This window comes from Bombus pascuorum, chromosome 6 (assembly GCF_905332965.1).
Source record: "Bombus pascuorum chromosome 6, iyBomPasc1.1, whole genome shotgun sequence".
In the NCBI taxonomy this organism is placed as follows: domain Eukaryota; kingdom Metazoa; phylum Arthropoda; class Insecta; order Hymenoptera; family Apidae; genus Bombus; species Bombus pascuorum.
Window position 1 is genome coordinate 16,963,061 of NC_083493.1, and position 25,452 is coordinate 16,988,512.

Sequence of the window (25,452 nt, forward strand, 5' to 3'; positions counted from 1 at the left end):
CGTTGTAACCAAGTTATTACAACACTTCCAATTTACTTGATTAAATATCGATCTACAATAATCTGCATATACATATGTGTTCCTACCAGGAGCACAAGCGAAGCTAGTGACAACCACGTATACGTACGTTCAAGCGTAATGTTCAAGCCAGAGAGTCGTTTTCATTATTCGCATTCATTGACATTATTTGAACAAAACATTATTTTCTTTGGTACGTTTCTAGTCTAACACAGTTTCATTTCGGTTGACAACGACAATTGTTCGAAAGACGAGTTTGCAATGTAAACGTTTTACGTTCATTTATGCGAAATGTGTTAGATTAGGATATTGACTCGTTTCTATCTCGAATTTAAAGTATTTCTAAGTATCTAGATTCTGGATACTCTAGACTCTAGACTCTAGATTCTAGAGAGAAGTCACTTGATCTTAAAAACCCAGCAAGCGAGTTGGTCGTTAGCAAGTGGTTGAACAGAATATTTCTTCATTAAAATTACGTGAAACTTTTGTTTCTTTGCAAAACGAAGGGTTCCTTAAGAACAAAAATATGAAGTTATTGCTTCGCATACGTTGATAACCTAACCTAGTAATCGATAAGCGAATAATTTCAAAAATCGAAGACGAGGCGAGAATTACAAAACGTTAACGAGAAGATAGAATAAGAAGGAAGAATTAACTACATATTAGAGTATATTTAAGCGCAGATATAAAGTATCGATATGAAAAGAGGAGAACGGCGGTAGTAACGCCGGATAGCCGGCAACATTGACAATCGCGCGCACCCAATCGATGGCCCACTGCCACTCGTTTCTGCCTACAGCCTGTCTTTCTTACTTTCTCTTTACCTCTCTTTTTAACCCTCTTCTTCGACACACCCCATTCTCCATTTTGTCCTCCCGTTCTCTGACTCGACGTATGCTTCCCGCTTCATCCTTATTACCTTACTTCGTCTAATTATTTTCATACAAAAATTTTCTTCCTCCTTATCTCCTTTACCTCAAATTTGATTTTTAAAATACGTTCGTTTATCTTTACAATCATATTTCCTTATCTTTTCTGGCCTTTTTATTAGAGGGAGACGTGTAACACTTTGTTACGTATAGCAATACACTTGCTACTTACTTTCATCGTTAGTTTTTTATACTTTTGAATATTTTGCTTGCAACACATTTCATTTCGAGTTTTACATACTTCTGAGTATTTATATCTCTTTTCTTTTTATCAATCCGTTGTTTCGTCTGCTTTACGACAGTTTGTCTTTATCTTTCGGAGTGTTTCCATGATGGTGTGGACAGCCGCGTCGGCGTCGGCGTCGGCGTCGGTGTCGGTATCGGCGTCGGCGCTATGATCTCGGTGGTTAGTTAGTAGACGAACGAAGGCGGTCGAGTACGTTGAGGTACGTCACGTTCGTCGAGAGTTCGTTTCGTTTACTCTCTTTAACCTTCGTTCACGTTTGTCGATATCGGTCGATGTTTGTACGGTAGCCGGTGCATCAAAGGAAATCAGCTATCCTTCCTTTTTCTCTTGCCAATAGATCGCAGTATCGCGTTACGGGTACGCATTACGAAAATTGATCCAATATATTCGCGACGCGAAGGAAGACCTCGGAGTGGATTGCAACGTGATAGCATGAACGCAGGATGATCTGCCGATATTCAGGGTCATTGTGGCCGCGTATCGCTTGAAAAAAAAAAGGTTGGTTTCAGTGGGTTCGCAATAACGATCGCGAAAGCTGTGACACGTGCGCATGCACGAAAGAGAACGACAGTGCGAAAGAGCAAACGAGAATACGAACACGAGCGAGCTTGTGCGCCAGTAAGCGAAACAGGAAAAGAGATAAATACATAGCTGGATAGGTGTATATATAGGTATACATAGAGAGAAAAACTCACTCCACAAGTAGATTCGTTTCCAAAGTCCTCTATGTACCGTGACACACCCAACGACCACCGAACGACGGTACATTCTCCCAATTCGTTTTCGTGTTTCGCATTAAATCAATAGATAACGTTCGCGCCGAAACGTCCGACTTCAACTTGCTTTAACTCGCGGTCGTCCGTACGATACACGCATGTTAAAACAGGTTTTGATAGAGCATAGCAGGAACGCGGTTAACAACGACGATAAACATCAGAATCGACGGAAGGATATGCAGGCGAAGGATACGCGACGATAACGAAGCATATCGCTGCCGGTAGTTGCGCGCGTTTCTATTCGTCGGTTGAAACGGGAGTGTCGGTAACTAGTATATCCTGTAGTATAGTATAAGCGTATTACCCTGTATCGATGCAAATTACTTTCTCGAAACGAGCGTTCGTTGGTTCGCGATATCTCGACTTTCTCGGGATGAAAAATATCGAAGGAGCAACGCGAACTAGAAACGTTTCGTCGTAGATAGGCTTGCTCTCGTTAAAAGAGATCCTTGGTTAATTAAATGTAACGTTTACTACGTGGTTTTGACACGCGTGAAAGGCAGTAACGAGGAACACCGGGCGAAGAGAAACGATCCGTGTAAACGCTAGATGCACTAAGAATAAAAAGAATCGATATGAAACGCATCGAGGAGGAAGTTTTTCTTTCGTTCGAAACAGGTTATTCGTAGAATGGCAAATCCGTGAAAACGTAAGAATCGGGAACGTAGGAAAGTGGAACACGTGGATAAAACGTTGAAAAGGAGGAGAAACGAAAGTGTGGTGAAAAAGATGTGTGCGAATACGAAACGTCGTATTCGACTCGAATCTAAACTCGTGCTCGGACCGTGACATGGCTTATCGTCGTTGCGCCAGAAATATTTACATGTCTGTATGTAATTAAGACCCATATACGGGTGATTATAATGAACTCGTGAATCTCCTTTACCGTGCTGGCGTCGAATCTCGCGTCGTGCCGTATCGCCTCTTCGATACACGAGTATGCGAGAGGATCGATGATCGGCGCGTCGCTTGATCAGAATCTGTCGCCGGGTGTCTGGTCGCGTTCCGTGTCGCGTGTCTGACGCGCGAGCACGCGCGCAAGTCAATCCTTGATCGAAAAGGAAGCGGAGTGACACGAAAGAGCAACAAAGAGAACAGAGTCGAACGGAGACGAAGAAACGGTGGACAATCGATATTCGTTGCATCTGAACCGGCAAACGTTTGTTGTTGCTTTATCTCTTTTATCGCTGTCTCGTTGGAATTTACGTGCATGTGCTTGCTGTCTCGAGTCTCGCGTAAATAAGAAATGGAAATAAGAAAGAGCGTGAATACGAAAGTAGTCGAAAAATAGTATATATATATATATGTAGGGTATAGGAAAATGAAAAGAAATTGGTTGGATCGTAGGTGTGGTGGAGAAGAAGAAGCGGAGGAAGAACGGATCCGTAACTGAGAGGGAAGGTTAGGCTTCCTGGACCATACGGGAAGTATATCCTGAGGAAGCAGAATGATCGATCCGAGCTCGTCGGAGTCGGAAAGCGAGGAGGATCAAAGTTCGCAGCATGTCGGGAGTGTTAGCGGCGGCGGAGGTGGCGGAGGTAGTGGTGGAGTTCGTACAGGGAGCGGTAGCTCGTACGGATCCCGGCGACAGATCGGACCTGGGGCTAGCCTTGGTGGCGCGAGCGGTCCCGTATCGGGTAGCGTGAGCTCGTTGGCCTCGCCAGGAGGATCGATCCACGGACCGGTCGGGACACCTCGTGCTGGCACGGCTACCAGCCAGGATGGCACATTGGATGCGTCTAGTTACACCACGGCGAGAAGCTCGTTGTCGCCGTCGATGTCTACCGCCCAGGATGCGGCAAGTTACGCTCAGAGACCTACCAGCCCTTCGCCCTCCGTCGCCAGCGAGAAAACCGAAGCGGATCTCCAAGTATCTATCTATCTATATTTTTCTCTCTTTCGTTTACACTTTGTCCTTTGCTCGAGATTGATTTTTACGTTGAAACGCGATGTTGCTCTACGTAGGATAAACAAGAGCGGGAAGAAGAGGAAAGGAAGACCAGGATACAGTTGTACGTGTTCGTATCGAGATGCATTTCGTATCCGTTTAACGCCAAACAACCACTGGATATGACGAAACGTTCGCTAAAAGTGACCAAGCAGCAACTCGAAACCATATGTTCTCGTTTTCAGGTAATCATCGATGTTTCTTCTTCGCATCGACTTGCCCGCGAACCATCGACCGACAGATATTCCATCTTTGTTCGTTTCTTTCCCGTTCTCCGTCCTATACGCAGATATACGCACGTTGTCTCTGCCCATCTTCGTACGATATAACTCGGTCGTTCGGAGTCGTGCGAATCAGTCGACTCGGCACCGTTTCTTCGTGTCTTCTTCGAAAGCACACGTCCCCGATCTTCGCCGATTACGCATCGATTTTGAACGATTAACGAAAGATCGCGAAATAAATTTTGCATTTTAAGATAACGAGTAAGATTAAGATAATTGCTTCTATCGTGCTGCGTACGGCTATGCCAACGGCTGTCTCTTTTTTAAAGCTTCGATCAACAATCGTACTATATCGTTTGCAGCGAGTATACGTATAAACGATCGAAAGATCAAAGGGCGAACGAAAGAAACCCGTCTAAGAAGATGTAACGCGATGAAAGAAGCCGTATACCGTCGTTTTATGCACGAATTCGTCGCAAACGAGTAACCTTCGCCTTCGAGTGGCTGATAGAAGGAGAGCGATCGACGCGAGTCGATCCGTCTCGACTTCGTAATCCGTGGAAAAAGAGACGGGCAGAAAGAGAGGAGAGGGTGAAGGAAAGACTCATACGCTTTGTTATGATTTCCAGAGTTTTCTAAAGGGAGAAACGCAGATAATGGCGGATGAAGCGTTCCGCAATGCCATACAGAATTATTACGACGTATTTCTGACGTCGGATCGAGTGCTGCAAATGGTGCAAAGCGGTGCTTGCTCACAACTCGACTTCCGCGAGGTGTTCAAGGAGAACATAAAGATACGTGTTCTACGCTTCCCGGAAATCGACGGATTGAGCAAAGAGACTGTACTTACGTCCTGGTTGGCCAAATTCGATTGTATCATGAAAGGTTCGGGAGACGAGGAGACCAAGAGGCCCTCCAGGATGCAACAGCAGTCTTTGATCTCGGAGATGATTCTGCCGAAGGAGCAGCTGTACGACATGTTTCAGCAAATTCTTGGCATCAAGAAGTTCGAGCATCAGCTTCTGTTCAACGCCCTCCTGTTGGACTCAGCCGACGAACAGGCTGCCGCCATCAGGAGGGAGCTGGATGGTCGCCTCCAAAGGGTTAACGACATGGAAAAGGTAACGCTTTTCGATGCATGCGTTAGTCCGTTCGCGTTTGTTTTATATCGTTTCCAAGTACGGTAGTACCTCGTTTATTCGTCATTCCTTTATAGCAACGAGTTATAAGGTTCAGCTTCGGATAAACGAGATTCTACTCTGCGCATACGCACGATCGTTACGATCGTTCTTTTCCTCTTGTTCGATAGAACCGCAAGCTTATGCCCAAGTTCCTTCTAAAAGAAATGGAGTCGCTCTACATCGAGGAACTCAAGTCGTCTATCAACCTGTTGATGGCTAATTTAGAGTCATTACCGGTCTCGAAAGGTTCGACAGACAGCAAATACGGCCTGCAGAAGCTGAAGCGCTGCAACCATCGACGCGAGCGCTCCCGCTGCCGCGGTCAGGGTTCTCTCGTTAAATTGGAGAGCGACTCCGCTGACTCGGAACCGCAGTTAACCAAAATGGACGTAGGCCTGACCTTCCAGCTGGCTGTGGTAGTTGTAGAGGTCAGGGGCTTGAAGAGTTTGCCGCCGAACAAGATAGTTTATTGCACGATGGAAGTCGATCGTGGCAAAAAGCTGCAAACCGACCACGCCGAGGCTTCCAAACCTATGTGAGTAGTAGCCCGAGCATTAAGTAGACTCAAATTAGAGCTAAATTCTGCGAAGCTATCAGGTATGTAAGTATGAAACCGGAATTTGGATTGCCCTAGCTGATAATGTAGTTATCACTAACTCTATCACTGCGTCATTGATGCCAAAAGTCTTTGTTGACATCTCACAAACATTTTCGACTTGCAACAATACAAGTTTCATACAACAGCATTGAACACGTGGAATTTTGTGCCTGGAAACTACGACTTGCGGACAGCATTGATTTTTCTGCTACCATTTGAAGAAAACCGCTGCAGAATCGCATGGAATGCTTGTCGAAGCTCACGGTGAGTATGCTCTTGGTAAATTACAGTGCTTTGAGTGGTTTCAAAATTCAGAAGTGGCAATTTTGACGCGAGGAACGAGGATTGTTGGGTGAGGATGACGCTCAAACACAACAACTCGCTGATCGATTAAACGTGACACGAGAAGTCGTCTCCATACGTTTGAAAGCCACGGAAAAGATCCAGAAGGTGGGGAAATGGGTTCCACGTGAACAGAACGAAAGACAGCAGGAAAACCGAAAAACCACTTGCGAAATGCTGCTCGCCAGATACGGAAGAAAGTCGTTTCTCCACCGAATTGTGTCTGGCGATGAAAAGTGGATACATTTTGAGAATCCTAAGCTTAAAAGATCATGGGTAGCTCCAGGCGAACCACCGACATCGACTACAACACCAAATCGCTATGGACGGAAGACGATGATGCTCTGTGTTTGGTGGGATCAGAAAGGTGTGATCTATTACAAGCTGTTAAAACCTGGCGAAACCGTTAATACCAAGCGCTACCGACAACGAATGATCGATTTGAATCAAGCTTTGCGTGAGAACGACCAGAATATCAAAAAAGGCAACGCAAAGTAATCTTGCTCCATGATAATGCACCATCGCATACAGCGAAACCGGTCGAGGAAACGATCGAAGCGTTTAGTTGGGAAATACTTTCGCACGCGGCTTACTCGCTAGATTTGGCTCCGTCCGATTGCTATTTATTTGCATCGATGGGACACGCGCTTTCTGACCAGCGCTTCGCTTTTTACGAAAATGTACGAAAATGGCTCGATGACTGGTTTGCCTCAAAAGAGAGACACTTTCTTTGGCGTGGCATCCACCAACTGCCAGACAGGTGGGAAAAATGTATAGCTAGTGATGGGCAATACTTCGAATAAAATATTTTTAATCATTTTCACACAACAAACGTGTATTTTCTATATGAAAATTCCGGTTTCATATTTACATACCTAAAGTTCGATTTATCTTTTTCTTTTCTTTTTTTTTCTTTTTTGCATCTATGTTTCGGCATATCGCACCGACTCGCCCTCACATCGTTTCTTCTCTGTTTTTTCTCTTCCTCTCTCTGACCGCGTCGATTTACAGGTGGGACACGCAGGGCGACTTTACCACCATGCAACCGCTGCCACTGGTCAAGGTTCGACTCTACACTGAAAATTCGGCGATGCTCGCGCTCGAGGATAAGGAGCTAGGCAAGGTACATCTGCGACCTACACCGTTCTCCTGCAAACATCCGGAATGGTATCGAATGTCCGTCCCGAAAAACTGTCCCGACCAGGATCTCCTCATCAAAGTTGGTTGCCGAATGGACAAACCCTTCAACATGAAACACTGCGGCTACCTTTACGCAATGGGCAAGTCCGTGTGGAAAAAGTGGAAGAAACGATACCACGTGCTAGTTCAAGTTTCTCAGTACACGTTCGCGATGTGCTCGTACAAAGAGAGGAGAAGCGAACCCTCGGAGATGATGCAGCTAGATGGTTACACGGTTGACTATATCGAACCTGCCTCCGCTAATCTTATGGTTGGCATGGATCTAGATGACGGAAGGTAGATATCACCCGTGTACACGTACAGCGGAGTATGTTATTGGAACGAACGTACGCTAGCTACAGGCACGACCAGGGTTTATCGAGAGAATCAGTTTGGTATAACAAAATACACACGGATATCTCCGTGTATGCTATATGTATTCCTGAATCAATTACATTCGTTCCGGTACACTCCACTGTATCTGTACGTTTCACGCGAATTACGATCGATGTACGATCGGATACGGTCGAACAAGCGAATGGTCGTGGTAATACTCGCGATTGCGATCGCCACGATTACAAGTATCTACCTGTAGCAACGCGACGTGTTTACGAAACCTTGCGAGTTTTGATTTTCGTGTTCGTTCGGAAAGTACACGTTGTCGGGTGTTACGGTATATTCTTCAGCGCAAAACCGAATGATTATCGGTGCAGGTATTAGTCCACAATACCACCATTTGTAGATTTCTAAACGTTTCAGTTACGGGCTAGAGTTTGTTTCAAAAAGTTAAGTTAAACGAAGAAACACAGAAACGACGGAATAACTGGAACGTAAAATGAGAAATACCATGCGTCATCTTTTTGCAGATTTTATTTTAATGCCGTTCGCGAAGGGGACAGCATAGTGTTCGCTACGGACGACGAGAACGAGTGCCAGACCTGGGTGATGGTCATGTACAGGGCGACTGGCCAGTCCCACAAACCCACTCCGCCAGTTTCCGCGGACAAAAATTCCACCATCAGTAAGATACAGGGCGATGCCGATCGAGCGAAAAAGCACGGGATGGAAGATTACATTAGCGCGGATCCTTGCAAGTTCGATCACCACGTTCTCTTCAAGTTTTTACAAAACTTGATTCTGGATTATCGATTGAACGATCCCTACTGTTCCCTTGGCTGGTTTTCACCCGGTCAATTATTCGTTCTGGACGAATATTGCGCTAGGTAACGCGATTACGAGATGCGAGAAAAGATCTCGCCGTACCTGAAACAGAACATCCTGAACTTGCGCTCTCGTCCGCTTGCCTTCGCAGATACGGAGTACGAGGCTGTTTTCGACACTTGTGCTACTTGAACGATCTACTGGACAGAATCGACCGGGGACTCATGATCGATCCAACTCTGATTCACTTTAGTTTCGCCTTTTGCGCCAGCCACGTCTACGGCAGCCGCACGGACAGAGTCGGTTCCATCACTCACGAGGAGAAGGAGAAATTTCAAGAGGTGAAAGAAAGGCTCAGGCAAATCCTCGAAGAGCAAATTACTAATTTTAGGTAAGAGACCGTAGTTAATAGCGATTACTCCGCGTTTCTTTCGCCTTTCTCTTTCTTCCTCCTTTCGTTCTTTCGCCGAAGCCATAAAAAATCGAATTCTTGTCGAAATACACAGATACAGTTTCCCTTTCGGTCGGCCGGAGGGTGCGTTGAAAGCTACTCTGTCTCTTTTGGAACGTGTAATGATGAAGGACGGCGTCAGTTCCGTACCCCCCGAGGAAGTGAAGGCTTTGATTAAGAGTTGCCTCGAGAAAGCTGCTCTCGTTAATTATACGAAACTTTCCGCCGAAGCTAAGATCGAAGATGACTTCAGCGGTGAGGTTTGCGCCTCGCCTAGCAAGAAGCTCGAGGATCTCATTCATCTGGCCGAAATGTGCGTGGATCTGCTTCAACAAAACGGGGAGCACTATTCGAAGGTATTAGTTGGGTTTCTACAACTGAATGTCATCTTTTCTGGATCCTCGAGAAGTAAGATCATTGACGAGAAGGAAAAGGCAAACGGTATTGGTAATCACGATCACGTTCATCTTCGCACGAATCGCGTTCACCCTCGGACTACGTCCTCGCTGAAGCAACAAAGAGAATTTTTTATTTGCCTGTTGTTGCTGCACGTTTCATAAAATCCAACAAACACTAAATCGTAGCTCGCTGTTTTTCCATGAATTCCTCGAGCCACTCGGATTATTTAGAATCGGTAGGCAAAATGCATAATACATATACGTTATGTAGAAGATCGTATCACGACAAATAGGCCTTATCGCATCTACGTATACTCGAGGATTCTTTCCTCAGGGCGAAAGTCCCATCGCCCTGAGTTTTATACTACTCATACCCGCCGTATGTATGTGTGACGTCCAATATTTTCACGAGCCGCTCCTACTACACTGTACCGCAGGCGTTCGCCTGGTTTAGCGATCTTATGGTGGAGCACGCCGAGATCTTCTGGTCCTTGTTCGCCGACGACATGGACAAGGTGCTTGCCGAACAACCGCGCGACACATGGGACAGCTTCCCGCTCTTCAAAATCTTGAACGACTACCTGAGGGAAGACGGTACGTGCGCTCTTGTTCTTCCTCCATACCTGTTATTCCTTTTCTGATCAATTTACAGCCAAAATGTTTCACTTTTATTACTTCTATCATATAGAAATATAGTCATGTATTTTTTTTTTTAAATCGTTTATTTTGCCAAGATTTGTTTTTTTTTTGATACATTTTTGAAATTCACAATAAACAATGAATTTGAGTAAAGTGCGTTAGGCAAAAGTACCGATACGCGACGGTACGACGTAGCCATGCTATATTATGTGTCGTGTATATATTATATATTATATAATATTTTACGGTTTTTGTGTTTATTTTTGTTTTTTGGATTTAAGCCTCAGGGGGGCGCAGCTTTTGTGTATTCTTGTTTGTATTGTATTTTTGTCCTGAAACTTGGCCGCAAAACAGGGCTAGTCATGTATATTATGCGAATTTTGACGAGACTACAGAACTACAGAAGAGACTACAGAAAGCATGAAAAATAAATAACGAGCGGCTCTGTTCTCTGCTTCGACAACTTCCTTTTTCTTTTTATTGCAAATCGATAGCTTTTTTCTTATTTATCGTTGCCATTTTCTTCCCGTTCTTCTTCTCCTTCTGATCGGCTCTCCATCGACGCTAACTTTCTTCATCTCTGTTCGTAGATAATTTGAAGAATGGAAGGTTTCATCAACATCTTCGCGATACTTTCTCTCCGATGGTGGTGCGTTACGTGGATTTGATGGAAACCTCGATCGCACAATCGGTTTTAAAAGGTTTCGAGAAGGAACGTTGGGAGATCAAAGGGAACGGATGCGCTACGTCCGGCGAATTGTTCTGGAAACTCGATGCGCTTCAATCTTTCATTCGTGACCTTCATTGGCCGGACCAAGAATTTCGACAGCACTTAGAACAGAGATTAACGTTGATGGCATGCGACATGATCGAAACTTGCATGCAACGAACAGATGCCGCGTTTCAACAGTGGTTGAAGAAAGGTGTAACTTTTATTTCCACCGATTACATCATACCATCGGAAATGTGCGCGATGGTGAACGTTATTCTCGATGCAAAAAACCAAAGCTTCGAATTGTGCACCATCGATGGCGTCGACGTGGTAAGTTTCTTATTTATCTAAAATACACCACCGACAAAGAACAAGTGTGCCGTGTTAGGCATCATGTTGAAGAGCAATTTGTCTTTTCCTTCTGCAAAAAAGATATATTATATATTCTCGTTTCGTAACCATAGAACCAGTATAGCAGAATATTTCGTGTATACTAACGTGAAACTCGGAACGCAATTGCAGCTGAAATTGTAGCAACAACTTTGAGTTATTCGTTAAGTTTTGTACGTTTCTAATCAGATTTTGGCATTTTGTATCTCGTACCTCGTACCGACGTGAGTAAATGTTACGTTTGGATTTGTAGCTACGAGGCACAGTGTGTTTGCTCGTCGGGTCGTATCCGATTGTATTAATCTTTGCCACACAGTGACTATCACCGACCGTGATTTCCTTTCAGCACCAATATCATGGCAATATAGACGATTTGATAGAAAAGATGTTGGCCTCGATGACCCAAGGAATGATCAACAAGCTGGTGACGGTTCTAGAGACTACCTTATCCAAACTATCTCGTTACGACGAGGGATCTTTCATAGGTTCCATTCTCAGTTTAACGGTAGTTTATTATCTTTTTCTTAAATGACGAAAATCCGATAATCGATAGAAATGGTAATTAACAGGTTCGTTCGCGAGCTATTTACGAAACTCTTTTTTAGAAGGTATCGGGAAGCGGAAAGGAAATGGGACAGGCCTATGTGAGCTTTACGAGAAACTGTATGGACCAAATTCGTGGAAAAGTCTTGGACGAATTATGGATTTTAACGTTCTTCGAGGTATATCGAACTCGATAGCTGGATCAAACTTTCCTTCTCTGTAAAACTATTTTCTACTCGTTGTTCTTGCCTTTAGCAATGGTATACGGCGCAAATTCAAATGCTGTGCACATGGCTTTCGGAAAGACTCGATCACAGCCTACATCTCTATCAGTGTACCTGTTTGGCCCACATCGTAAAAAAGATCTACTCGGACTTTGAGCTGCAAGGTGTCATAGAGGAGAAACTCAACTCGACAACATATCAGACTATATCTAAGAGGATGCAAACGGAAGAAGCGACTTGTGCCTTAACGAGCGTTCAGAACGAAGAGTGAGTACTCGCGATTTGATCGAACGACGATATCTGTATAGTAAACGAAAGCGATACGACAAAGTTGTAAAATCTTGTGTTCTCCGTTGTTATTTAGAGGTCTTTCGGAGAACGGTAACGACGACGAGGTAGAACGACCAAAGCCAAAAGTAACGGTCGTCGAAACGGTCAACAGCGAAGACGCGAATCTAATCAGCAACGTTACTTCGAACGTTGTTGAAAAAGTTGGAAGCATGTTTGGCAAGGGCATTGGTGGACTTTCGACGAAGTTTGGCGGACCTAGCTGGTTTTGATCATTCTTCTTATTACCTCTACTAGTATTATTGCTTATCTTAATTTCTCCTTATGTTTCTTCTTTTTTTCCTCCATACTTTGCTTATCTTTTTTATCATTATGATCGTCAGTACCGTTGTTATTATTATTGGGTAGCAATTACGACGATGATAATTAACGTCAGTTCGTATTATTAATACTTTTCTTTTTTTACTATCCTTGTCACTTTAATTTCGTTATTACCGTAGCTACTATTACTTCTAATATTCAGGCGGCAACTTTACATTGAACGAATAGATTGTTTTGTCTATACATATGTACATACAAAACGAGAGTTTCGACGACAAGATTGTCCATAGTACACTTTAGAAATTTGTTCGAACGAAGCGTTCTTCGAAGAAGAATCGCTATTCGGTACAATCGATCGAAAGGATAACCCTTATCGTTATCGCACAGACGTGTGTGTTTGTGTTAGTTTTCATGGATTCTACAGGCTTTTCGACAAAACTTCGTTTTGTTGTTCGATTACGTTCGGCCGTTCGTCCAAACAGAGTGCGACGTATCTTTTTTTCGAATCGTTACCGATTTGATACACTTGCTCGAGCGACACCTACTGGCGAACGCGACCGCTGTAAGGTCGAAAGGTCTTCTCCTTTATCTTTCTCTACCATCTGTGCATCGATAAACGTTTCTTTCGTTTAAAACTTTTATAGATATCACGTTTCTCATTTATACATATGGTAAACGCGCCGATCGACTGTGTATTTATATTCTAAACGACCCTATACAGTTGCTGTTGCTGTTGGACGAGTATTTGAAATAGGTGTTCGCATCGCGAGAGAAACCGATCTGTAAATTCACCGATCGTATCTATGTTACAGCTATTTGTTGCCATATTTTCGTCTTTCTTCCTCTTTCTATCTTCGCTCTTTATTCTTCGCATCTGTATTTCTCTGCAAATCCCTACTTTATTCATACTAATGCCACTATCGTCAAAATGTCTAACGTTGTTTGATAATCGTGTTTATAATATACATAGATATTGTTTTCAGAAAAACAAAGATTTGTCAACGAAAGCTATATTATTTTTGGTACGAATAAGCGTTCAACGACGCGACAGTTCAAAAGGGCTCAACCTGTGTGTAGTAATGATTTAATAGACGATCGCGTTTCTTCTCGTATCAACACGAAATGATCGATAATTTTAAACGATTGGTAACATCGCATTGACCGTCGAGCTCTTCGAATATTTTGACTACCTCAAATTGTCCGTGTATAAGTAACCTGGACGTCACGGAAAATTTCAGCCTACGTAAGAAATAAGAAACACACCGAATCGTCGAAGAAACGAACAAACGAACGAAACGAACGAAACGAACGAACGAACGAACGAACGTACGAACAAACAAGGGTAGTGCCAAAAGTATAACAACATTTCGATGTATCTTCCGATCGACGTGTACTTTGGCCATCTCAGTGTGCGTGAAACAAATACATACACGTACGTTTAATCGTTTTGTTCCCATTCAACGTACAAGGAAATAGACCAAGGGCTGGCTACGTAATAAATTTCAACGTTACTCGACGCGGTCATTTCCATTTGAATAGATTGGATTATCGTTGCTAACGAGGTTAATAATGAGCACGGCGCATACAGTGTGCGCATACTGCGAATCACTGCGTCGTCCCAGCGATTCATTTATACGATCGAAGCTGTAAGACTAAAGTTTATATTTAATTTTTCTAGTTTCTTGTTCGGTCGATGCTTTTAAAACAGCTAATTTTCTTTTAATCGCTTCTTCTTTACGCGATGTAAGATTGAGTTGAACAACTGACACGAGATCTTGGAATCCAATGTTCGAACAAAACGAAAGCGGTAATCGATTAGCCGCTATCGATTTTGACAGTGCTTCGTGTACTTGTTCCGTTCTTGTACGATCATTGACTTTGCCGAATTTGCAGCAACTTTGGCGACATCTGCCGGCATTTATCTTCCACCTAGACTTCCGCCGATACTTTTCCACGTTTGTACTATTATCTACTGTATTTACACGTATTTTCAAAACTGCATAACCTTGATAACCTTTGAAAATTCACACGTTCGACCACTAGCATTCGTCTTTTGCGTGTCAACTTCTACCTGACAGGTTTTGTTACTGGCAACGGTGGTCCAACGTTTCCGTGTAGAAATCACGGCTGCACGATGCGAATCACGACGACTAACGTTGAAATTTATATAGCCAGCTCTTAGACTAAAACAGACGCTTGTCATTAAATAAATAGAGAAACGTTAACGAACGAAATGCGACAACTCTATTTAAAAATACTTTGTTCGAAGAGGATGCGCGCTGCATTCGAAAAGAGTTATCGGTAGCCGTTTATTTGTACATACATTAGCGAAAAATGATACAAAGGAAAGGAGATTTTTATATCGTGTAAATTAGCGCGTTGAAATGATGTTTACGCGTCCAATCGTATGACACGCGCGCCGATTCCGGCCTGGCGCCTGCTACTGCGCTTGCGCCTGAACTTGTGTCTGCGCGCGCATTTACGCCTGCGCCCGTGCCCGCATTCGCGCGCTTCGACGTGTCGCCGATTAGCCAGGAACTCTATTGTTCGATTCGACTCGTGTAAAAAATTTCCTAGATTATTCTTTCGACAGATTCTCTCGACGCGTAAACACGTGTCAGTTATGCCTTGTTATTTCTTATCACAGATGCCTTTCGTACTCTCGGTATACACGCATCTGTACTCGTAGATTGTTACGCGTTTTGCGATTAATTGGCACGGAGCAATTTGACAAGCTCTCGTCGAATTATCAAGTATGTATACCTAGATTAAATCACGGTCAAAATCACTGGAAAATTTGATCCTCCTTGGAATGTGATTTGCTTGCATTCGTTGCGATCGTTTGTCGCGGGTACACAACGATCAACGTGAAGTAAACGCGCGAAAAACGATTAAACGATTCGATGCCATCGAACGAATTAAATTTATGATTTAATCGGAAAAATATTGTGCCAGCATTTATTCGACGACGAAATGTGCAACGAGATGGGCATTTATCTCGGTACTCGGGCACATTGGAAGAACAAACGTACAACCGAGAGTAGTGGACGTTATCAAAACTGAAGTTAAATCGTTGTAGTGTACTTACAGCCGATGCTAACGGTACTACAATTATTATGATCATTATCATTCTTACTATCGACGATTCTTCTGTAATCTACGGCTAATTAGATTAGGATGATCGAGAAAAGATCTCTTTTTGCTCCGACGGCAGTATTCTTACATCGACCACGATTTCCACTTCTCTTTTCCATCTTATTTTATTTACTTTTTGTATCTTTCTTTTATTTCAATTTATTTTATGCCTTCTTATAGCCATAAGCGACGTATCTGCGCGCAGACACATACATGCATACACGTAAACGCATACACGTATATACATACATATACAGATCGATACATATACACGGAAAAAAACAAGTACCTAACAGTTAGTAGACGTATATACAAGTCCCATACTTTTGGGCCTTCTCTTCGTTCTCTTATCTCACTTGACCTCGATTGTGTTATCATAATTTTAATTACAGACTAAACAGAAGATCTTTTACTCTACCTAGTGTTTTACTCGATTAAACTTCTATGCAATTGTTGTTCTCTCGTTAATAAAAAGTCCGACAAAGAAAAAAAGCTATTACGGTCTAGAACGTATACCCAAACTGAATTTCCTTCTCGAGATATCGATGCACGGAGATGTTTCATTGTCATTCGTTCATGTAGTACGTTTCATCGAGCATTCTTTTCGCCGATTTATTGAGAATCTGTACGTATACTCGAAACAAGATTCTAAACACAGTCACGATGCAAACAATGTCTTCGCATACATTGTTCTTGTATGATTGTTAACAACGTATGCATTTTCTATAAAAGCAATCCTCATGCACGCCCGCAACACGCATTTTCACATAGCATTGTCATTGTACCATGAGCGAATACTTTTTGTAAATAAACAATATGCTAATGTTGGTACTTTGTCTCCTTGATCTAAGGATTCGTAAGCCAATTTCGTTCCGTTCAAATATATCATCGATCGAATCACGGATTTGACTGACGCGAACTCCTTATCGATCGATACATCCAAACGATGCCATTGATATATTTTTTACGCGATAACTTCGGTACGTTAATACGACCTTACGATATTTTTGTATTTATTTTCGCTTCCTAATCAATACGTTCGGTTCACGTCGCCATCGTTCGCAAAACTGCCTAAATTCTATGATCTTGTTTCATTCATTCATATTGTATGATATACAGACAACACGTATATGTATACATGTACATTCGCATACATTCGCAGATGCTTAAACGATACGTTATATGATATAATACAGTTTTTGACGAACGAATTATTAAATCATTTTCCCTATTTCTCTCTTTTTTATTTCCCTTATATAATCGAGATCGACAATAAATAACTGCAAAGTGGATAATATAATACACACTGTTGTGGTTTTCGTGTAAGTATATATGTAACCATCGTTTTAAATATGTAAAACAAAATATAAGAACTTGAGATTAAAATATAAATTAAGAGAAATAAATTAATTCACTTGTTTGAATGGTTCGCATGTTTTTAATTGGACCGTTTCTACTATGTTGTTACGTGCTGTACCACGTGCGTTCATCATACTCAGGACTAACCGCTAATCTTGCTCGGACGCATTAATAAAGAGAAACCGACTCATTAAATCCTGCCGTGATTGGTTAGATTATAAACTCGGTTAACTATCATTGGCTTGAAAAAGTGGCGCTTTCTATTTATCGTCATCATTGTTATGAGAGTCAAATGATGTATTACGTTTATAAACAATTTCTTAAAATTCTATGTAAAATAAAAAAAAAATCATAGGAATGTTTAAAAAAACGATAGGTTAGATGACTAACGATTCGTTTTTTGATCATTTATTAAAAATCGTAATGTAAAGATACAAATTATAGTAAAAATGTTTCATAAGAGCTCGCCTACTGACCTTGAATTGCTCTGGTTCAGCATTTTGATCTATGGTAAAGACTAAAGACAAATTCACGAACCAGAGGCCCTGGCGACACACGTGAATAACGAGTAGGAGCAATTGAACCGATTGAAACAATCGAAACGATCCAAAATTTTAAGATTATTAAAAACAATTAACGGCCTACAATGTTCTCGGTAAATATATGTTCTTATAAAAACCAACTTCGAGTTTAAATGTTATAGAACATATGACATTGGTGGTTTAAGAAAAAATGAAAAATTCATACTTTTTATTATTCATTATTTTTAGTCAGCGGTAAGGAGGGTTGTTCGACGATCGTTTTCAACGTCAAAATGGAGTGGCGCACAGCAGGTAAAAATTATTGTTGTACATTGTACGACTATTCTTTTTCTCTATCATTTGTTCGGACATAACCTATTTCTAATTTGACAAGATTGTACTTGTGTGTGATCTTCTTGTCGCTTAATAAAAATAGACATCTTAAAGAAAGGCTCTTCGTTTCTCTCTATTTGATGGATTTTATTTGCTTTATATTGTTCCGTTTAATAAATCATACGATCTGGTCGTTACATGCTGAAGGACGACAAAGGTCATTTATTTCCGATGTCAATTATTTGATTACGACTTAAGCGTTTAAATTTATGATAACGTTGTTCTTACTATACGTTGTTCGCAATGATTTTACTGTTATCGAAAAAAGGTAACATTAAATTTTAACGTATTTTTTCTCATTACTGATTTCACAATTACGATGTAGATGACGGTTCGAGATGCTTTGAACTCAGCCCTGGATGAAGAAATGGAAAGAGACGAGAAAGTGTTTTTGATGGGCGAAGAAGTGGCATTGTATGACGGAGCATATAAAGTGTCTAGGGGCCTCTGGAAAAAATATGGAGACAAACGTGTCATTGATACCCCTATTACAGAAGCAGGATTTGCTGGTATAGCTGTTGGAGCAGCTATGGTATGTTCCTACTTCCTCTTGTACAGTATTTCTTCCATTTTTCTGAAAACTCATAATTTCTTGTTTTCTTAATTAATGCTCATTGTTTAATTATATGTTTTAGGCTGGTTTACGTCCTGTATGTGAATTTATGACATTTAATTTCTCAATGCAAGCTATCGATCAAATTATCAATTCTGCTGCCAAAACGTTTTACATGTCTGCTGGAAGAGTAAACGTACCAGTTGTTTTTCGTGGACCCAATGGTGCAGCAGCTGGAGTGGCTGCACAACATTCTCAATGCTTCGGTGCTTGGTATAGTCATTGTCCTGGTTTAAAAGTACTATCACCTTATACCAGCGAAGATGCAAAAGGATTGCTAAAAGCTGCCATTCGAGATCCGGATCCGGTTGTTGTATTGGAAAATGAAATATTATATGGTGTTCAGTATCCTATGTCTGATGAGGCTTTATCGAAAGACTTCGTCTTACCAATTGGTAAAGCAAAGATCGAACGTGTTGGAAAACATGTTACATTAGTGGCACATTCCAAAGCAGTAGAGCAAGCTCTTGAAGCAGCAAATGAGCTTGCGGGGAAAGGGATAGAAGCAGAAGTAATAAATCTTAGATCTTTAAGACCATTAGATATAGACACCATTGTACAATCAATAGTAAAAACAAATCATTGTTTAACTGTGGAACAAGGTTGGCCACATTGTGGTATCGGAGCGGAGATTAGTGCTAAAATTTCAGAAAGTAAGTTTTCCTAATTCAATTGATGTACAAGCAACTTAATCATCGCGTGTAATTTTTATTCACGTTTCACATTCGTTTTCAGGCGAGGCTTTCTATCATCTTGACGCACCGGTAATTCGTGTCACGGGTGTTGACGCGCCTATGCCCTATGCCAAATCATTGGAAATAGCGTGTCTGCCGCAAACGAGTGATATTGTGTTCGCAGTAAATAAAGTATTGGGGTCGGAGTAATTATTTATATAGATCTCTAGGTAAAATGAAAAAATGCTGTTTGTTTCTTCTTTGAGTTTCACATGGTCTTTGTATCATTTCATGTTACGGCCTCTAGTAGATTCCTCATGAGGTAGAAAGTAAGTACAAAGTTTAACGATAATAAGATGGTAGAAAGTTGTTTTACTGATAGAAAAAGGGTTCAATTCGTAGGACTTGTACACTATATCCACAGATCTACACATAATTAAGTGACGCGTGTGTGTGAATGTGTGACGTTAGTGCGTACAAGCTTGTATACTTGTACATGTTGATTCGAAATAGTATAACTATTTACTAAAACAAATTAACGTTACTGCTTCTGGAACAATACCAGAATGTCCTTCTTCGTACATAAAAGATAAGTCATTGAAATACTGCCACATCTTACTAAATGCTACTATGAGTTAATTTCTCACTTTAAATTAACTATAAAGATAATTTTCAAATGTATTACATAGATAGGCAAAATTGTAAATTCTTAGCGTGTATGAAATGAACGAATAAACATGCCGCATTTGTTTATTAATTATTTATTATGAAAATTTAATAAATTCCAATATAACTACAATTTCCTCCATTTCATTCATTTTCTATGGCTCATTTATCATCATTCCCAATCGTATTAAGCTTTTGTATTCCATTTTCCTCATCTGTTAATGGTCATGTATGATACATGCGCAATAAACAACATGTAACAACAGTCATATAACGTTCAAACGCGTCTCTTAATTCATTATCCCTGAAAAATAAAATATTGAAATTAGACACAGTAAAATAGCTGCAAAAAATTATTTTACTTCTTATAGTAATCTATTTGGCCTTTACCTAAGTACATCCATATCTAGCGCGCATTGAGTATAAACTGACATGAAATTTCTGAGGTCAGCGTGTGTCCAGTTCACTTGACGCCACGGTTCTATACATCTTTCTACCAGTTCCAAGAAAAAAAATCGTAAATCTCTGGTGCGATGGAGATTACATCCTATTCCTAGGATAGCTCTTGTATATGAACGAAAGTTAGTATCTATTTCTTGAAACGAACGTTCTAAAAGCATAGGTTTAAGCTTGATGCACACCAAACTGTAAAGGAATATAGTAGAAACTAAGCACAATGTATCCTATATATCCAACAAAAAAGATCTTACTGTTTATGATGTTTATCATTTTCTAAAAGCACCCTACATTCTGCTAACTCTAACAAAAATTCTCTATCTAAATCAGTGTCAAAATATTCTGATCCAACACAACGGTATGTCCACGATGACATCATACTGTTGGCACAATGATATAAATCAGGAAACGTTAAGAACTGAAGCTTTCTTTTGTTCATCTCAAATCTAAGACACGCTATGAACACCACAGCAGCATATCGCCTGATGGATAATAAAAATGTAGCTGTTAAGACAAATTTTACATGTATATGGAAGAACAATGCAAAGTAATAATTTTATATCGTACTTGGCAAGATCTTCTGAGAGCAAAAAATGTTGTTCGATATTAGCAGCCAGAGAACCTGGTAGATCTTCAACAACTTTGAAGACTCTTTTCACATTATCATATTGTCGACGACAACTCTTTAATGTTATGCCTGTTTTTTCTGACACCTCATCCATATCTTTTCTACTTTTAGACGTTAATTTTTTACCTAATAATTCTCTGATAACAACGTCATCGAATTCATAGTACCTGCGAATTGTAATCGAGGGAATACTTGTTTTAAGAAGAAATATGGATATATAAATAACATTGTTAATAAAAAGATCTGGTTACATTTCAATAAGCATTTGACTTGTTTGTGGTTCTATTTGAAACGCGAGCTGTTCGCTCGCCAGTTTAGTAGGCGTGTGAAGTAATTTTTCTAGGAGTGCATAAGTCCGATAGTGATCGAGGATATCAGAAGCTACTAATTCAATCGAGGCATTCGTTTGTTGACATATTCCTCGTTGATGTAAGATATTTACTGCTTCGCTTGCTAAACGGATAAGAAAAATTCCTGTGAATTTTCACTTATATCTATACTCGACAATCAAAGTAGCTTAGTAATTTTATTTAACAAAGAGTTCTATTTTTATACAACTGTATTTGACGAACTTACATGAATGGCCATCGACCCAAAGCTGATATATCTCAGGATCGACGAGAGTATAATTACTGATAAATACATCGACTTCTGACAGCATCACGAAAATACAGTGTCTTTTAATTTTGCACTTTAAAAATAGGCCCGTAAATGGGCTTAGCCACACATCGATTCAAGACATCACGTACATTTTCAACTTTTAGGTGTGTCGTATTTATATCGTCGATTGCGTTTAACGTCTTGTTCCATAAATGAGATATATGCTAATTAAGGATGGTATATATTATACATCCTAAAAACTATAGACGATAATTCATTAATGGTAATATGTTTATCCTGTAGGCTATGTATTCATACAGATCTGTATTTATTACTCGTTTGGGTTAGAATTCCTTTACCATCTTTATATCACTTCCGACGTTATCGATTCAATATAGAATAAGGTTAGGTTAGAAAATGTGTCATGTTAGATTATGTGCATTGCAAGCTAATCCATTCTGTGTTATAATTATAGACAAAGTACGTATAATTTGTTTTCCTTACTCTTCATATCGGTTCTTTTTTCATTTTTCCTTGGTCTCTCTTTTTATTCCATTTTCTTTCCTATTTCTTACCCCTTTTACTTCTCTCGACTTTTCTCATTCCCTCCTCTTTCTTGTCATTATATTTGATTTCATTCACTCCTGATAATCTCTCTCTTAGCTTCTTTCTTTTCCTTTCTTTCATACCGTTCAATGTTTTCTCAAGGAATCGTCCACTTAGCATGTACACGAGCTCCTTAATTATTAATCAGGAAGCTAAACGTTAAAAGAATCTTACACCTATCTGGTCTAAAAATGTCATAATTTGTTAAAGAATTGTTTAGTGCAATATTTCAGTTTCTCGAGTCGGTTTTAATTGATAAGAATCCGCGCCGTCTCAGCCAATTAAGGATCAATTAGGCGAGCATTTGGCAGGACAAAGCACCACTTTCATGTCTGAAAGTATGATATCTACACTCTACGCGTGTTATCCTGTTTAAAGTGCGTGATTTCCGTAACGTAGTAATTCGTCGCCTCTTATAAACTACTACCAGGTTTGTTTAACGAATATATGTTTATTTGATAGTTTCTTAGATAATGCTATATCGAAGTTAAATAGTTTCTCGAACTCATCTTGTTCGCGTTTCATTGGTCTTTTACTTAATTGTCAAAATCGCTAGTAGTTTGCACTATAATTTCTTTTGCACGGATAATTGATCGATTGCGAAGATTACTTTATTTATGCTGACTTTGCTTTCCTTCCAGAATATTTTTTCTTTCCTATTCCCATTTAAAGGCAACTACAGACATCACTATACACGATACAATTATGAATTATATAGCAAATAATATGAGCTGCTTGGTTGATTGTGTTATGTAGTTAGAATATTTATTAAGTAGTTTCGCTGATTTCTATACAAGCATAGATTTGTATCTGATAGTTGTCGAGTAAAGTACAACGTATTAAATTCTACATTTAATTCTGTGTTGATATAAACGAATATCATAGAGGTACTCAGACTGCAATTATAATTTCATAGTAAAATTTAATTTTGTTATACGAATCACTAAAAGCTCGTCAGCTACCTCCCCTGCGTTTATAAATGTAATTTCTACATTTATTATCCTAAACTCTGAACTCTAAGTTAAGTTAAACGGTCGGTATTTCAGAACTTGTGATATCAAATCCCGTAAGATGTCAGGTCTATTTCATTCGTTACAGTAATGATAGTTTCTATTGAAACTTGTTTATAGTTTCAATATAATCGCTATACTCATCGTTTTAAATCGCAGAGGGCACAGCAAGACCTCCGATTTTTTACATGTTTTGTATTTCAGAACATTCGTTACGACTCACGAAGTCCCTTAAGATGCAAGATCTATCCTAAACTTAACCAGTGGTTAATATTCTACATATATTGGATCCAATTCGATCATTCGACTATTTGGTTCTTGCATTCAATAAACAATGGCGAGGATGTTGATCGTAATAGTTCTCTCAGTAAATATAGAGACATTGAGGTGAATAAGCGTATTAATTGAATCGACTACGGGAAGAAGCAAGCTTTGCCGCTCGCCTCGATAGTTGTCTTTGTTCGAATATACATATAATTGATTTGACTTAATAATAAATACATTCTATCAACGTGCGTGATTACGCAATTACGTTTCGGTTAAATATGGAACAATTAATTTAAACACACGTGGTGCGCGCGATTTTCACGCTAGTGATAAGTAGAGCTAGAAAATGAATACTGTTTCAATTATTCGCATGACTTAACGTGCAAATAATGTTTGTCCTTATCGGCATTACGCAACTTTCTATTTAACTTATTAATGAGCACCGTTCTCACGTGAAAAATTAAGAGGCGGTCTATTTTTGTGTATACATATGTGTACAAAGATGGATACTGTACGTGCACTTGCTCGCAAAAGTATTCGAACATAAGTATTTGAACAAGTATTTGATGAACGTACTATGTACATTGTACCAAATTTTTTGAAATTTTATTAGCAACAAGACATAATCGTCATCGTTATTTTAGTAAAATTTGAAACCAATACGAAAATCGGATGTATGGCCACCGATCGGGACCTGTTTGACCATATATCCTAGGAGTTGACTTTCCGAGAATTTGCCCACATTATCCGACTCCTGCTCACTTCGCTGTCCATGCATGAAAGGCAAGAGGGAGAAGTAGACAATGCGAGTGAGACAGAATAGGTAGAGTGTAATAAGATACTGTAGAATCAGATCATTTTTTACTCCTAGTCGTATATTACATATTTCATTAGTTTAGTTAACAATTGTTGATCAGATATAGTCATGTTTGTACAAATCTCAATAATCCGATTGAGGCTATCTCGTAACGATATAATAAAAAAATAAAAAACGTTGTATTTTTCTTATTCCAATTTGAATTACATCGATGCGGATCATAGATAACGCAGAGGCCTGCCTCGCGCCAGCAGTTCCAGGAATTGGTGGGGATAACTTGTGGCCATACGAGCGGATAAATTCGTGGCCATATATCCGAACGCTACTGTACATATATCGATCTACATGTTAAAAAATTAGTATGTATACAGCATGGATAGTAGTCTTAAACGTATAATTAAATTTAATACGTTAAACGTATATGCTAAAAATGATCTCATTAAATATCGTGGCTCATTAATACAACGAATAATTGACTCTTTAAATATTTTAACTTCTATATATATATATATATATAAATCTATATATGTATATAGATTTTCAAATTCGTTTCAAATTTTACCAATTGTGACAATTAATAATATTTCAAAATATTCTGTGTAATATAAAGTTACTGTAACTGTTTAAATACTTTCTTGAGCTTCCGTACGCGAAGGTATAAACAAGTGTATTCGACGTGGAAACTAAAATCAAAGGCAACTCGTGCGTGTACATTCTTTCTCGATTCTGTATTCGTGCCTTCCACGGGCTTTCTGAGAGCATTTGTAGTTCACAACGTTTAAACTTTAAACGTTTTCCTAGTCTCTTCACCGCGAACCACGAAACTACGCGTAAAGTCCATTCGATTCGACAGAAGCATCGCGTTTCTCCGCGATAATGTTTCGATAAATTCTTGTCGAAACGATGAACATTCGAGAGTCTTATACACTTTAGTATATAGTTTTGCTCCTTTGAAATTCAGGATACGAAGAGGTTGCATGTGCAAATTTATTCAAAAGGAACTTGTTTCAGGTAACGAAGGGGATCAAAATCCCGTCACTTGGGGAATGATCGAATCAGACGCGATAGGACCTCGAATTCGAATCGATCGAGTCGACGTAGAGTATTTTCGGGGGATTTGTGGGAGAATTTCGGCGACTCT

The 25,452-nt window shown here is 40.1% G+C and overlaps 3 protein-coding genes across 7 annotated transcripts; 2 read left to right on the top strand and 1 right to left on the bottom strand.

The window, feature by feature from the left end:
* Nucleotides 1-1,180: 1,180 nt before the first annotated feature.
* On the top strand, nucleotides 1,181-16,932 carry LOC132908407 (calcium-dependent secretion activator). Of its 4 annotated transcripts, XM_060962404.1 has the most exons (16): nucleotides 1,181-1,393; nucleotides 1,532-1,702; nucleotides 3,329-3,840; nucleotides 3,936-4,103; nucleotides 4,769-5,260; nucleotides 5,449-5,855; nucleotides 7,272-7,736; nucleotides 8,306-8,662; nucleotides 8,752-8,991; nucleotides 9,107-9,409; nucleotides 9,877-10,043; nucleotides 10,679-11,130; nucleotides 11,537-11,695; nucleotides 11,796-11,912; nucleotides 11,989-12,224; nucleotides 12,322-16,932. In XM_060962404.1, exons 3-16 carry the CDS (start codon nucleotides 3,418-3,420, stop codon nucleotides 12,515-12,517), a joined length of 4,182 nt encoding a protein of 1,393 aa, XP_060818387.1. In that variant the 5' UTR covers nucleotides 1,181-1,393; nucleotides 1,532-1,702; nucleotides 3,329-3,417; the 3' UTR covers nucleotides 12,518-16,932. The 4 variants fall into 4 exon arrangements, with proteins under 4 accessions (XP_060818387.1, XP_060818388.1, XP_060818386.1 ...); XM_060962405.1 differs by having other exon boundaries at nucleotides 1,329-1,702; nucleotides 11,799-11,912; XM_060962403.1 differs by having other exon boundaries at nucleotides 1,338-1,702.
* A 591-nt stretch (nucleotides 16,933-17,523) lies between these two features.
* LOC132908423 (pyruvate dehydrogenase E1 component subunit beta, mitochondrial) lies at nucleotides 17,524-20,018 on the top strand. Its single transcript, XM_060962456.1, has 5 exons — nucleotides 17,524-17,715; nucleotides 17,831-17,893; nucleotides 18,300-18,506; nucleotides 18,610-19,240; nucleotides 19,323-20,018. The coding sequence occupies exons 1-5, from the start codon at nucleotides 17,707-17,709 to the stop codon at nucleotides 19,469-19,471; spliced, it is 1,059 nt and encodes a 352-aa protein (XP_060818439.1). The 5' UTR covers nucleotides 17,524-17,706; the 3' UTR covers nucleotides 19,472-20,018.
* LOC132908420 (acidic fibroblast growth factor intracellular-binding protein) lies at nucleotides 20,007-22,005 on the bottom strand. 2 transcript variants are annotated; one of them, XM_060962451.1, is made up of 6 exons: nucleotides 21,588-22,005; nucleotides 21,263-21,464; nucleotides 20,951-21,178; nucleotides 20,638-20,865; nucleotides 20,318-20,572; nucleotides 20,007-20,231 (listed from the first exon to the last, which is right to left on the bottom strand). In XM_060962451.1, the coding sequence occupies exons 1-6, from the start codon at nucleotides 21,670-21,672 to the stop codon at nucleotides 20,153-20,155; spliced, it is 1,077 nt and encodes a 358-aa protein (XP_060818434.1). In that variant the 5' UTR covers nucleotides 21,673-22,005; the 3' UTR covers nucleotides 20,007-20,152. The 2 variants fall into 2 exon arrangements, with proteins under 2 accessions (XP_060818434.1, XP_060818435.1); XM_060962452.1 differs by lacking the exon at nucleotides 20,007-20,231 and having other exon boundaries at nucleotides 20,424-20,537.
* Nucleotides 22,006-25,452: the final 3,447 nt, after the last annotated feature.

Excerpts from the sequence above, each read along its gene's own strand:
- LOC132908407 (XM_060962404.1), top strand. The coding sequence starts at position 3,418 with ATGATCGATCCGAGCTCGTCGGAGTCGGAAAGCGAGGAGGATCAAAGT. Across the intron at positions 7,737-8,305 it reads ATGGATCTAGATGACGGAAG|ATTTTATTTTAATGCCGTTC; the intron begins GTAGATATCACC and ends ATCTTTTTGCAG. Across the intron at positions 9,410-9,876 it reads GGGGAGCACTATTCGAAGGT|TGTACCGCAGGCGTTCGCCT; the intron begins ATTAGTTGGGTT and ends CTCCTACTACAC.
- LOC132908423 (XM_060962456.1), top strand. Across the intron at positions 17,894-18,299 it reads AATGGAGTGGCGCACAGCAG|ATGACGGTTCGAGATGCTTT; the intron begins GTAAAAATTATT and ends ATTACGATGTAG. Across the intron at positions 19,241-19,322 it reads TAGTGCTAAAATTTCAGAAA|GCGAGGCTTTCTATCATCTT; the intron begins GTAAGTTTTCCT and ends ATTCGTTTTCAG.
- LOC132908420 (XM_060962451.1), bottom strand. The coding sequence starts at position 21,672 with ATGCTGTCAGAAGTCGATGTATTTATCAGTAATTATACTCTCGTCGAT. Across the intron at positions 21,465-21,587 it reads TTGGGTCGATGGCCATTCAT|CAAGCGAAGCAGTAAATATC; the intron begins GTAAGTTCGTCA and ends TTATCCGTTTAG. Across the intron at positions 20,866-20,950 it reads CTCTCAGAAGATCTTGCCAA|GCGATATGCTGCTGTGGTGT; the intron begins GTACGATATAAA and ends ATTATCCATCAG.